This window comes from Sus scrofa, chromosome 1, assembly GCF_054392235.1.
Source record: "Sus scrofa isolate SSC_HxYL_T2T_F1_AM1 chromosome 1, Sscrofa_HxYL_maternal_Yorkshire_Landrace_v2.0, whole genome shotgun sequence".
Lineage (NCBI taxonomy): Eukaryota > Metazoa > Chordata > Mammalia > Artiodactyla > Suidae > Sus > Sus scrofa.
Window position 1 is genome coordinate 114,033,771 of NC_139383.1, and position 14,719 is coordinate 114,048,489.

The 14,719-nt window shown below is 39.7% G+C and overlaps 1 protein-coding gene and 1 long non-coding RNA gene across 51 annotated transcripts in view; one reads left to right on the top strand and one right to left on the bottom strand.

The window, feature by feature from the left end:
* The first annotated feature begins 5,623 nt into the window (after positions 1 to 5,623).
* On the top strand, positions 5,624 to 8,481 carry LOC146406304 (uncharacterized). The gene is made up of 2 exons (XR_014809181.1): positions 5,624 to 6,740; positions 7,046 to 8,481. It is a non-coding gene; the product is annotated as an uncharacterized LOC146406304 (long non-coding RNA).
* A 720-nt stretch (positions 8,482 to 9,201) lies between these two features.
* TCF4 (transcription factor 4) overlaps positions 9,202 to 14,719 on the bottom strand; it is a 365,126-nt gene continuing 359,608 nt past the window's right edge. For 27 of the 50 annotated variants that reach the window (XM_084966779.1, XM_084966835.1, XM_021093499.2 and 24 more), the window contains 2 exons: positions 14,105 to 14,245; positions 12,589 to 13,909 (listed from right to left, as the gene is read on the bottom strand). In XM_084966779.1, the coding sequence (XP_084822905.1) occupies positions 14,109 to 14,245 (137 nt within the window). In that variant the 3' untranslated portion in view covers positions 12,589 to 13,909; positions 14,105 to 14,108. Of the gene's footprint in view, positions 13,910 to 14,104; positions 14,246 to 14,719 lie in introns of all 50 variants that reach the window. The other 23 variants (XM_084966820.1, XM_084966808.1, XM_084966752.1 and 20 more) reach the window with 4 other exon arrangements.

Here is a 14,719-nt window from a genome sequence, read left to right on the forward strand (position 1 = left end):
AGAGATTAAGGTCCACTGGGGTGTAGGTATACTTCCTATAGTAAACAAGGCCTGTGGGGAATATTACTCTCTGGAGCCCTTAAACCACAAATGTTAATCAATAGCCACTCGAAGAATGCGTCGAAGCCCATGCTCCTACACTGACTACCTGAGTTAGTATTCTGCCTCACCAGGATTAATTTCAGTTGCTGTTTTCATTGTGAAGCTGTCTCTAGCAGCATTCCGCTGCTTCCCGGGTCCTCAATCTCTCTTTGGGACTCTCAAGGACTCTCAAAGCATACTGGCACATCTCCACTAGTACACATTTCACTTCTTCCCACTCTGCTCCCCTCCACCCAAGACGGTCACCCGCCCAGCCCAGTCTAGTTTCCCCAGTACCATGTCTCTCTCCTCACACACAGCATCTCTCCCTAGACGATCCCCCCTTTGGGGAGGGTTATACCCTGATTGCTTTTGTACACCCAGCATGTGCTCAACAGGGGTTCATCAGAGATGTGAGAAATGTAAACATCGGATCTGTCAAGTTATGGCTACAGTAACCTATTAAAAGAGAATGATGATGGGGGCATCCAATCAGATATTTCTCTTGGAAAGTTCCCTGGGTAAGTTGTGAGAAGACTTGCTTTTCCTCCAGGCTGGGCCGTTAGCTGTCTGCCCTCAGGCAATTCAGAAAGGGGAACATCAGAATTGATCTAAGGGCTGGCAGAAGGGATAAACAAAGCATCTTTATTAAATGCTTTCTTGCCCTGGGTGCTTCAAGGGATTAGCTTTTCTTGCTCTTTTCACAAAGATGAGACCCTCGCTTGTTTGGGGCTTCTGATACCTGCTCTCCTGTATTTACTTTTGCTTCATTCTCTCCTTTTGAATGACAATGTGGTTCATGGCACTAAATGCAGAAATTGGTGTCAGATGTTCCTGCCTTTAAATCCCATCTTGGTCACTTACTGGAAGCACAATTTTAGTTACTTGATCAAACGTCTCCGGGCCTGTGCTTCTCCAGAAATCTCATTGAATTATTGTGAAAAGAAGTTGCTTCTTAATTCTAGCATCTACATCCCAGAGCAAATTTTGGCAGATTTTAGGATCAGAAGTCTGATGGCCTGGCTTCCAATATCACCCCTCGACCATTTACCTAACAGCTTCTTTTAAGTCTCAATGTTTTCTTCTGTGATATGGGAATAATAATAGCACTCAGCTAATAGAATTAGGAAGAGTAAATTAAATAAAGTACAAACTGGTTTTAGAGGAGAGAAATGTTATCTTTTTATGGTATAGTTCATTAAGATAGCTGATTTTGGTTGTGTGTTATGGATAGAAATAACTTCTCAGAAATTTCAGTTATTTCTCTTTTTCATTTATACTTGTTTTTATGATTTATATCTGCAAGAGATTTTAACCTTCTTGTAGTAACAAGTTTGCTTTCTTCCCAGGACCCAACACAGTGGTTTTGACCTATGATCCCCAGAAGTTATCAAATTTTTTTTTTTACAGTTGGTGGAATGAGCTTAAGCAGAATCCAGACAATGGAAATGACATGTTGGACTTGAAGATAAAAAGAAAGGCCCCTGGATGAGTGAAGGCTCAGGGATGAGTGAGCTCTTGGGGTGCTGGTTTGTATGGTTGGAGGAAAGCCTACAGAATCTGGGTAGCAGAAGAAATCTTTTTGTTGTTGTTGTTGTTGTTATCTTTTTAGGGCCACACCCGCAGCATATGAAGGTTCCCAGGCTAGGAGCTGTAGCCTATGCCACAGCAACATCAGCTCCTTAACCCACTGAGTGAGGTCAGGGATTGAACCCGAGTCCTCATGGATGCTCATCAGGTTCATTAATCACTTAGCCATGACGGGAACTCCTGGTCACATATTCTGAATTAGCAAGGACATCAGACATACTGTAATACAACCCATGAATCCCTCCCACCTCCCAACAGTTGGGGGAGGGTGACGTGTCCATGGACCTCAACATCCAGCAGAACTGGAATTGCCTCTGATGACATTGCCCTGGTTACTTGCAGAGGCCACAGCGCTTGGAGCCTCTCTGGCTCTCTCTCTAAGATGTGGATGATAACACTGATTTCTTAGGTTTGCCAGGAGGCTAAATTAAATAATGTTTTCAGAAATGCCATCATTTGGGAACCAGAACTGTCATTAGGATAAGGCTCTGCTTGAATACATTCCTTATAGGAAAGCACCTTTGTTTGCAGACTTTTCTAACACTGCTGAGTTAGGAGTTCCATTCAATGCAAGAGAAAATGGGAAGTCACAGGAGATTTGGGAAGGATGCACAGCATGACCTGGATGATTCTTCCTGCCTATGAGGGAAGAACTGGGGGAGGGGCAAGAAGTTACAAATAGAGGCAGTGCAGATTCTAATGGGAGCGTGGGTGTACAAATAGTTACGTGCCATCCAATCTCTAGGTAGTACACTGACGTTTTCTTTTTTTTTTATCTTTTGTCTTTTTAGGGCTGCACTCACAGCATATGGAGGTGCCCAGGCTAGGGGTCTAATCGGAGCTACAGCTGCTAGCCTTGTACCACAGCCATAGCAATGCCAGATCCGAGCACGGCTGTGACCTACACCGCATCTCATGGCAACAATGGATAGTTAACCCACTGAGTGAGGCCAGGGATCAAACCCACAATCTTATGGTTCCTATTTGGATACGTTTCCACTGTGCCATGACAGAAACTCCCACTGACATCTTCTATGTGCCAACTTGGGTGAAGCACTCCCATACATTGTAGTGTTTATTCCAAGATGTAGGCACTATTTGTCCTATTTCGCATGAGGTTAAGTGGCTTGTTCAATAGCACATAAATTGTAACTGGTATTAGGAGGTGAAGGTCCGGACCAGTTAGCTTAACTAATAACTGTTAATGATTGTCACTGTGAACTCAAGAGACTTTTATTTTATTTATTTATTTTTAAAAATTTTTCATAGCTGCACCTATGGCATCTGGAAGTTTCCAGGCTAGGGGTTGAATCAGAGCTGCAGCTGCCAGCCTACACCACAGCCACAGCATTGCCAGATCCAAGTCACATCTGCGACTTAGGCCAGAGCTTGCCACGATGCCAGATTCTTAACCCACTGATCCAGGCCAGAGGTCAAACCCGCATCCTTGCAGGGACAGTATTGGATCCTTAACCTGCTGAGCCGCAACAGGAATGCCTCAAAAGCCTTTTAGAACAAGGCTTAGTAGAAATGAATAAAAAATAGGAAAGATAGCATTGCCTCAGCCCACAGGATCTTTTTATCAGAGAGCCTCTGTTTCCCACACTTTGTGTATCCACTTCTAACACCTTCCTGACTCGGAGGCCCACACCTCTCACCAGCTAGAATGGTGTAGACACCAAATCACATCTTTTTCATCCTCTCCAGATTTCCTCTCCTTCATGAAGATTTCCTATATGGAAGCCCCCTCTCTGGGTACCATCTCCAGCATCTTTCCAGCCATAAATGACACCTAGAAGTCTTCACGGGAGGCTTGTACCTCCCTCATTAATTATGTTTGTTCTGTTTCAGTTCCTTACATTAGTCTGTGGCTTGTGGGTTTCTGGAAGGTAAGAGTGTCACTATGTTGATAGAGTCGTATATTGCCAAGGGCCCTAGAGTTGTGTGAATGGTGAGATTATAGCTGAGCTCAGGGCCTCACTCACCTTCTCTGTAAAATATGCAGGTTGGTCTAGATTCTCCTTCAGATCCTTAGAATTATCAGATGGAGGACTGTTGTTACTTTTGTACATGGGAGCCTGGAATAGTCCTGTAGAACAAAAAGGTCAGTCATGGGTTTCCTCCTTTTTTTGGGGAGATGGGAAGGTGATGACAGTTTGAAAAATGCACTCTCATGGTTGAAGGTTCCAAAACTGTTCCTCCCATCCACTTTTTTTTTTTTTTTTTTTTTTTTTTTTTTTTGCCTTTTCTAGGGCCACTCTGGCGGCATATGGAGGTTCCCAGGCTAGGGGTCAAATCAGAGCTGTAGCTGCCGGCCTACACCACATCCACAGCAACGCAGGATCCGAGCCGCGTCTGTGACCCACACCACAGCTCACAGCCAGATCCTTAACCCACTGAGCAAGGCCAGGGACTGAACCTGCAACCTCATGGTTCCTAGTTGGATTTGTTAACCACTGCTTCACGACAGGAACTCCCCCTCCCATCCACTTCTTTACTGTGCAGAAAGACTTGCCATTGCTTTAGACCTGCTCTACCTGTCAAAATGCACCTCTAGTCTCAAGGTCATGTTTATAAATATCCTGTGTGGTCTGGAACCCACCCCAGAGCCCCTCTCCATCATTTACTAGCCTGCTTGGCTCCTGCCTTGTGGCAACTGCTCTTGGTCCGACAGATGCATCTGTTATCTTCCAACTGGACTTCTTTTTCTTTTTAAGGCTGCACCTACATCATATGGAAGTTCCTGAGCTAGGGATTAGACCGGAGTTGCAGCTGAGGCCTACACCACAGCCACAGCAATACAGGATCCAAGCCAAATCTGCCAGCTTCTCTGCAGCTTGTGGCAACGCCAGATCCTTAATCCACTGAGCGAGGCCATGGATAGAACCTGCCTCATGGAGACTATGTAGGGTCCTTAACCAGCTGAGCCACAATGGGACTCCCCAGTTGGACTTCTTAAAAGTAGGAATGGTTAACTTTGAACTCTTAGTGCTTTTGACCTAATTGGCACTCAGTATTAATTCAGTGATGAATGAACAATGTATGATTCTGTCCTTAAACTATTCACTTTGTAGGTGCTATAGGACTGTCCTCATTCCTTTTCTATTCCTTCCTGTCTTCTCCCTCCTGTTAAATACCTGCCATCAGAGAGGGAGGGATTTCTGAGAGAAGGCAATAAATGGGAAGACTTATAAGAGACATCAGTCGATTTTTTTTTTTTTTAACCATAGTTCAGTTGGGCAGTGATTCACTATGATACTTTGATAAGACCCCCGGACTAATAGGATGCTCCAACTATGCTGCCTGTGCCAGCACTCAAACTCCAAGTAAGCTAGACTATGGCAAAAATAGGATCCTGGTGCAGATTCCAGGAATCAAAAAAGGATATTAGTGGAAAACTGGTGGAATTCAGCTAAAGTATAGTCAGCCTTCTGTATCCAAGGATGCTGAACCCATAAATACAGAAGGCCAACTCTACTCTGCTATTTTATGTAAGGAACTTGAGTGTTCACGGATTTTGGTATCTGCAGGGGCTCCTGGTACCAATTCCATGTGAATACAGAGGGATGGCTGCACCAATGTTAATTTCTTAGTTTTGTTAAATGTACTATGGTTATACAACATTTCACCCTTAGGTGCAACTTGGTGTAGGGTATGTGGGAATGCTGTGTATTATCTTTGCAACTGTTCTGTAAATCTAAAATTACTCCAGAATAGATGGTTTATTTTAGAAAAAGTGGGCCAGCCTGCACATTTTAGTTTGGCTAGCGGTCTCTTACTGCATGAACATTCTCACATCTAGTTATATCCTAACGATTTGTGGAATAAGGTTGAAAATGAGAACTGCAGGGAAGTTTAGAAACTCTCCTGTTAAAAAAAAAAAAAATCCATGAAAAGTCACCAGCAAAGATAAAAGCAAAATAAAGAAAAAATGGACCTGGATGCACCTGTGGGGTGGGTGTGATCATGTTACAATGTGGAGTCAGACCTGTTATTTGAGGGATGAGACCAGTGTAGCACTTTTTTTTTTTTTTTTCTTTTTACAATTTCCCCTGGGGACATAAGGTAGTTCACAAGCTAGGGGTCGAATCTGAGCTGCAGATGCTGGCCACAACTACAGCAATGCCTGATTCAAGCTCCATCTGCGACCTACGTTACAGTTTGCTGCAAAGCTGGATACTTAACCCACTGAGTGAGGCCTGGGATTGAACACACATCCTTACGACACTATGTCCATGTCCCTCTGAGCCACAATAGAAACTCCTGCAATGACTATTCAACTCAGGATACTGAGCTTTGAGAACTGAACTATGTTGCCTGGCTTTCATTTCCTCATCTTTTAAAAAGTGGCCTCACCCTCAACTCACAGATCAAGATTATGTAAAGGATCCCTTACAAAAAACCAAGATGTCCTTTTCTTCAAAATTTGGTCATTTATGCTCAAGAACCAATCACCCTTGGGTTGGTTACCATCAGAAACCTCAAGCCAGCAGGTCCGACTCTGCATGAGCATTTTCACTTTGCACTTGGCAAGTTTCAGTTTCCTCTTACAAGAATGTTCATGTCAATGCCAAAGCCATTTGACTTCTAAATATAGTGTAACAGATGTGAATGAGGACTGTATTATTTTGTGTGTTACACAAAGGGTCTTTCTTTTCCTCAGAAATGCCAGACACCCGTCCAGTTCTGGTTAAGCTCTGCCATCTCGATCAGCGTAAATGGAATTTCTCTAGTTTTTCAAGCACTGCAGCTTTAGTTACCGTAGACTAGATTTTCTTAACCTAGACTCTATGAACAAGAGTCTCAAGTTTCTATGCCTAGACTCTAGAGAATCATCAGCTCTTTAAAGCTGCAAGTGACCTTGACCTTTATGTCTGTATTTTTTTCTTTTTTTGGCCATGACCATGGCCCACAAATTTCTGGGCCAAGGATGGAACTCAAGTCACAGCAGTGACAATGCAGGATCCTTAGCCTCTAGGCCACCAGGGAAGCCCCCACATATGTGTACTTTTTTCTATGGAGTGTGTTCATTCACCTTCAAAGGGACCACAACTCAAATATATTAAGAAGTCGGGAGTTCCCATCGTGGCGCAGTGGTTAACGAATCCGACTAGGAACCATGAGGTCGCGGGTTCGGTCCCTGCCCTTGCTCAGTGGGTTAACGATCCGGCGTTGCCGTGAGCTGTGGTGTAGGTTGCAGACACGGCTCGGATCCCGAGTTGCTGTGGCTCTGGTGTAGGCCGGTGGCTACAGCTCCGATTAGACCCCTAGCCTGGGAACCTCCATATGCCGCGGGAGCGGCCCAAGAAATAGCAACAACAACAACAAAAAAGACAAAAGACCAAAAAAAAAAAAAAAAAAAAAAAAAAAAAAGAAGTCGGTCTTTTGAGACACAACTTCCATTGGCAAAACCCCTAAACAATGACACTGGCCATATTTGGGTACAGATGCAGTCATCTTAAGGCCTGGCATTCAAATACCTGGATAATGGCTGGTTGGATGATTTGACTGTTCTGACCTCACAGCACCCAATATTTTTCCAGGGCTGCACCTCAAGGCACTCATGCTTGGAACTAGTGTTTTCTCCCAGCAGTGCCACCGAGTCTTCCTTCCCTGATGATGAAGATTTTCGCTTCGGGCCACATTGGTTCAACGAACTTCCATTCAAAGGATCCCTCAGGAATTCCAAGGTGACATTGACTCTTCTTACTCTTCTAGTCCTTTTCAAAACTGGCTATGGTTCTTTATAACACAGGCCCTGACCAGTGAGCAAGTGGCCTTGAAACTAGTTTCAAATAAGCGCATGATATATTCTGGCTGGCATAGCATTAAGGGTCCCAGATACAATTTATTTTTTTAAAAAAAACTTTTTAAAAATTGATTTGCAATGTTCTGTCAATTTCTGCCGTATAGCAAAGTGACCCAGTCATGCATACATATACATTATTTTTCTCATATTATGTTCTATCATGTTCTATCACAAGTGACTAGATATAGTTCTCTGTGCTATACAGCAGGATCTCATTGCTTATCTACTCCAAATGCAATAATTTGCATCTAGTAAGCCCAAACTCCCGGTTCATCCCCTGGGTCTTATAGGAATGGATCCAGTGAAACTAATGGCTGGTTTCAACTCTTTTGACTGATCTTCCCTTTTAATTTCTAACATTATCGAGATCTTGTTAACTTCGGGACAAAATTTTAGTTTCTCCAGCAATTTAACTACCCTTTGAAAAATGAACCAAAATCCAAGTTTCATGTTTAAATAAATGAAACATAATGTTAATAGACTGAATCACAGACACTGAAGTGGTGCCCAAGCTCATTTTCCCCCTTAGTGGTAGTTAGATGATCAAATATAATACTAAAAGACTAAAGGCTTGTGGCTCTTTTATATATATTTAAAACACACAGTAAGAACATAACATCTTAAATCATTTAGAAGGAAAAGGGCTTATCAACCAAAATCTTTGGAAATTTCATCAAATTTAAATATCTGCAAACAATCCAAACAAAAAGAAAAAGAAAAAAAACCCCAACATTTGCTATGGAGGGCATTTCACACATGAACCAAATGGCGTTATCACATTTTCCTTCAAGTAAACTAGTCATTAAACCCCATTAGAAAGAATACAAGAGCAATATGAAGACATCCTCAAATACCACGGACAGGATCAGAACACTCTGGGAGGAAGTGTTCATCTATCACGGGCTTGCTTTCCATTGCATAAATTACTTCACATTTCTACAATGCAATGTTGAAATAGCCTCCAAGTTTTGCAAAGGAGATCAATGTCCATTCTACAAAAATATTAGCTTACAGTACATAACACTGAATAATTTTAATCTGTACATTTTTCCCCTCCCATCATAGGTGACACACATCAGTTTGTACAAGTTAGGAAAAACAAAAACAAAAACAAAAAACCCATCTGGTTGTTTACATCTGGATTAATAGTCAACAGAATCAACCAGAAGTAGTAGGGTAGGGAGAGTTGGAGAAGGTATCAATACACTGTAACATGAATTGGGATTAACAATAGCCGGCTCTTAACAAAATGATACAAAAGAGACCCTCTTAGATTTTTCAATGAAAAGATCTAGCTGAGGAGATCTTTTCGACCAACTGATCCATAAGTGTGAGGCTGACTTGGCTTAGCAAGCTGCCGCACAATGGAAAGCACTGGCAACAAGGGCGCAGTTCAAAGCTCTTCGAATGCATAGCTTCAGTGTTACATGGACATTAATTATACTCCTCCAATTAGTTAATCCTCTAGACAGTTTTCTTTTTTGTTTTGCATGCATCTCGTTCCATTTTCATTAAGGGCATCTCTTCCTTGGTCAATCATGTGCTTTGCCTTTCAATTTGTTTTTGTGACTTTTATTTTTATTTTTTTTGTATGTTTTGTCTGTTAAGCTGTCAATACCTCCAACACTTGGAAAATGAAATCTAGATGTGGTTTTACTTACAAAAGAGAATCAGAGCTATATGGACAATGCAAAATGAAATGAAACAAGTGTCAGAAACAGTTTATAAAAATGGCACATTTATTGCTACAGAACGGTCATGTACATGACTTCATCGAATAACTACAGATGGGAAACAGGTAATGGCCTAGACCAAGCTGGGTTTGTTTTTGTCTTGAAGGAACTCCAGCACACAACCTGTTTGGACACTTCTACAAATCAGAAATACACCAAAAACATGAAAAAATCGAGGCACTCAGCCACACATTGAAAACAAGGTGTAACTGTTTATCTTTTTTTTTTAAATGTTTTCCCTTTTTTTCTTTTTTTTAACAATTTTTTTTTTTAGTTTTTAATGCTGCAGCTATGTGTACAGTCGCAAAAAATTTCCCCGCTGCGACCTACAACTAAAAAAACAAAAACAAAACGAAAACAAAAAACAAACAAAAAAGCTACCATACAGTTTCATCTCAGTAACACATGGTAAAATAACATCTTTTAAATAGTAAAATAAAGTAACAAACTTTTACTCATAATGATTCCAAAAATCTACAAAGAAGAAATATTCAGAATCTGACAATTTTTTTTGTAATATTCATGGTATAAAAGGATTGCTCCTGCGAAAAATAAGCCAAATATATTTTTTATTTTTTAAATTTAGTTTTTTTTTTCCTACTAGGGTGTACTACAGTCTATTTTATAGCAAAAAGAGCACTAGACAAACAAAGCTTTATAACAAAAAGCCAGGCACTGATACATGGTAAATCTCTGCTTTTTTTTTTTTTTTTCTTATCTTCACTTAATTGCATCACAAGTAACAAGAATGAAAAAGGCCACAGTTCATATATTTTCACCATTACATATGTCTATAATACTTGAAATGAGTATGGCAAAACCAGCACTGCACAAAGATGAGTCCACTTCAAGTCCCATGAGAGAGAGCGTGTCTCTAAAGAAAAACAAACAGAACCAAAGCAAAATAAAAAGAGAGGCCTAAAGGCCTTGGTGCCCCATTGTGTTGGAATTCCTCATATTCCATCTTGACTTTTTTTTTTTTGTTTCCAGTCAGCCAGCAGACTAAATTTTTGTGCTTGTTTATGCTGAAATTGTTTCATTCCTGACTCAAGTTCACTTTTGGACACAGATCATATTCTGCCTGTTGGATCCAAGACGAAAATCCTCTTTAACCCCAAGTCTTGGTTCAACACCCTCCCCACCCCCACCCCCCAATCCCTCATCAAAATAAAGATCACCAAAAAAAAAAAAAAAAAAAAAAAAAAAAATCAAGAAATAGGAAAAAGCGAAAACCAAAAAGGAATCGGAAGACTGAATCAGAACCAGTTGCGTTACTGGATGGACTGACAGTTGTATAAACATTAGTGTTCCTTGCAGCTACACAGAAGACAAATGGTAGAAATTCCTAGATGAACAGATCCCTATTCTGCATATTCATAAATTACTTGAATGTGGAGGTGGATCAACTGTTCCAAGTTGCTTTTATTAAAGCCCATGACTCTTAAACAGATCCCCAGCCTCAGTATCATCATATATATAGTGTAGTATGGACCCTTAGGACATTTTTGTATAGTACTTTAATACTAACTGTCTTCTGCTAAATTTCACTCGAAAATCCAGCACAGGATACCAATATCTTACCTGGGTTTGATAATTACAAAACAACAACAAGAAAAAACACACTAAAAAGGCCACATTCCCTTTCATCTTTTTTCCTTTTTAATGGGGATACAACCCAATGAATACAGATAGGTGCAGATGTTTCTCCACCAAGCAAAAAAAAAGTAGTGAGCAGCTTTTGGTGGCCGTTATAAAGTTTTTCGCTTATTTCCAAAGGGAATTCCACAAGAGAGGTATTACATTACTGATTAATGAATACATCAAAGCTGGTGAGCAATAAATTGCAGCTTTTTTTACTCTGTTTGAGTGAGAACAAAATAGAAAGCACCGATTTAAAAAATAATCCAAGAACTACAATTTAATTTTTTTTTTTTGCTTTGCTTACAGATTTGAAAAACTTTAAATCAGCTCTATGAAAGCACCTTGATGATAACATGTATCAAAAGTGCCAATCTTAAAATGTACATCAACGCAGGGAGTGTTTCCAGTTCCCTAAAGAGTAAACACCATACTTTCTTCTATACACTTATCCTGAATGTGATCAGAGTATACCTGCTTCCTATATAATATTGTTCCTAGGGATACCCGCCTTGGTAGACTATACAAAGTGAGTGCAGAATGTACCACTAAAAGGAAATCGTCAACATACTGAGGGTACAAGTACACATGGTTTCCATTACTCAGGAGGAGAGGAGAGGATACAATATTGTCTTCCATGCCCTTCTTGGAGCCCCTTTGTTCGTCCATTTTCACAGGAAAGCCTCAACATAACTTTTTCATGAAGTCTGATTGCTGCTATTCTAAGGTTTTAATCCACCTCCACATTTTAGAACTTATCAACAAATCAAAGTATTTTTAGTTTTATCACTACTGAACATATTTACAGTTTTCAACACACACACAGCTAATCAAAATGTTTATGGGTTTGTAAAAGATGACCACGTGGTAACTATCTTATTTGTTCTTACATTTTCAGAAATGAACATAAAATTCAGATTCTTGTAGCTCACTATTTCATTTCAATGAGACGGTTTTTCAACCACACAGGTAAAAAAAACAAAAAAAAGAAAAGAAACAAAAACCAATACAATGTATTAAAACACATAATAACAAGAGTCTACATGTAAAAATATAACTTTTACATACACGATTTCAAAATAATGATACGTTTGCCATTTGTTGCATAAAATTTACAAATGTATTTCATTACTATATAAACTGGCAAAACAGGAGAACAGATGGAACATTTAGACCATTTCGATGGGTTTATGGCATTTACTCAGTGCTGATAGGTGGAAAAACTACTTGAACAAGGGATTTTTTTTTTTTTCTTAATACATGCCAAGATTGTGTGGCTGTAAAAATAGAAACGAGTTAGAGACAAAAGGATGCTGACAAATACTTAACTAGGAGCACTATTTCTTTACTGCACTATACACCAAAGTCAGTCATTATAAAGATTCACGATGGAACTTGGTTCAATTGTGCCCAGACGTCAAAGCTAGCTATCTGATGAGTTGCTGTGCCATAGCTTGATCTATGTTTCTATCAAATATGTTAAGTATAAACTTCATTCATACTGGCCAGAGAAATACTGCACTACCCCTCCTCAAGAAAGTGCAACTTAATGCTTTAGGACTTATAAGGCTTGTTATAATGCTGCATGATGATTGAATATTGGCATTTTTTTTTTCAGACGAAGGAGGAGGCAGTTAAGTCATCTACATCTTAGTAAACCCATTTTGAAAAAAAAAATCAAGAAAGCAACAAAATCAATCAGCTCTGTCACACTACTTGCAATTTTCTCATTGGATGGTTGTTGAACTTTACTTGGTTTTTTTTTTTTTTGTTTTTGTTTTTGTTTTTTTCCAAAAATCTGACCATGTATTCAGAAACACCTCACTGCACACTACTTCGGCTACACATGTAGGTTAACACTTTAATCATTTTGTTAAATCACAGCCACTTTGATTATGTTATGTTTCCGATGATATAAACATTGGAAGGCACAGTGGTAACATTGTAGCATTCTAACCTTGTACCTCTGAAAATCCCAGAAGAGGGTCACAAATGCAACATTACAATTCAGACAAACTCTTTTTGCCATGTCTTGGTAATGCTGCCTGTTAATATCTACACATGATGTGACTTTAAGTCCTGTGTTCCCAAAAGACTGAAGAAACAACTTTCTACTTATTTATGAATGAAAAGCAACATCGGGATCAGCATTTCATCCTGCACTACCCCTCCGGAAGCAGAGTTGGCACTACAGGTTACAAGAACAAACCAGGGAAAGGGACAGAAATAAGACCAAAAAAAAAAAAAAAAAAAAAAAAAAAAAAAAAAAAAATCCGTATTTACAGTAAAATCTTTCTTTTAAAAAAGTTAATCAGTACTATTTTTTTACAGGAGAAAAAAGTCTGAAACAAATGAACAAAAGCTTACCATAGTCACTAAATTTTTAATATATATTTATATATATATTTATATATATATTTGTCATAGGTCTATAAGATCCATCTGTCCCTCCTACCCTAAGGAATGGCTAATGTCATCACTTCGCTGTCATCAGGACGTTTGCTGGTTTTGTTACGAGGGCAGCCGAGCTTCCCTTCCTTATTCAATATCCGGTAATTATAAACACTAGCTGACTTGAATACCAACAAAAACGGTCATGTAGTTTTCTTCAGAAGTACACTTTTTCATTATTGCAAGTTTACAATTTTTTTAAATTAAATATTTTTTTCAGACTTACAAATTAATTATATATTTTTTTTTTCTCCAAAAGAAGTTTAGGCACAAATGCATTGTTCCACAGTGTGGAAAGATTGCCATTCAGTCTCTGGGCTGCGTCTCAGCCTGCACATACTGCTTTAAACATTCTAAATGATATGTTAAAGAGAGTCACCCCCCCAAGTTGCGCTTTTTTTCTTTCTTTCATTTTTTTTTTGTTTGTTTTTCGGTTTTTTGATAATTGGGAATGCTGAAACCTCTTGCGTCTGCGATTCATAACTACTCAGACTTGTCTTATATTACAAAAAAGGGGGTTAAGGAGAAGTGTTTATGTGGGTTTAAGATAATACAGCTGTTAAGGAAGTGGTCTCTTGTATTAATGAAGCAATGTGGCAACTTGGACCTGAGAAGGAAGAGAGAAAGATCAATTAATACATTTATAACAGAAGATGGAAAGCTTTTATTTTTTCAACTTTTTTTTTTTTTCCCCAAGGGGGGTAAATAATCTGTTAATCTGGGTCAAATATGGCTTTCATGGCTGATGCCCTGGTGAGAGCAACAAAGGAAAAGCTTTCAGAAACGGCTGAAGACAACTTGCCCTTTTACATCTGTCCCATGTGATTGGATGCATCTCCCATGCCAGGGTGCGGGCCCGCCAGGGAGAGTGGGGGCGGCTCCGAGGACACCTTTTCCTCTTCCCTTCTTTTCAGACACGCAGCTTTCGGATTTAGATTCCTTTCTGTGGAAGAGGAAAGCACAGAGCATTTAGGTAATGCCTAGAGCTGTCATGGAACTGATCCTTTTTCTGAGTTTCTACCTTCTAGCATAAAAGCGCCAGTTAGGAAAACGCATACTACTATGATTCATTTGCTCAGTGGCAGGTAGAAGTTGAGGTGCCAGGTGCAATAGTGCAACTACTTTACAGCCTAAGAACGTTGGTAAAGCAAACACCCTCAGCTCTGATTACTGAGAGTACCTATGGACATGCCCTGAGGCAGTCTTACTGATAAGAAAAGTCCTCTGACTTAATTACGGGAGAAAGGAGAGCTGCCTTATAGATTTAGACACAATTCAAACAATGATGCTGTCTATCCTGATGAAACTATACTTCAAAAACATATATGCACCCCTGTGTTCATTGCAGCACTGTTTACAATAGCTAAGACATGGAAAAAACCTAAATGTCCATTGACAAATGAATGGATTAAGAAGA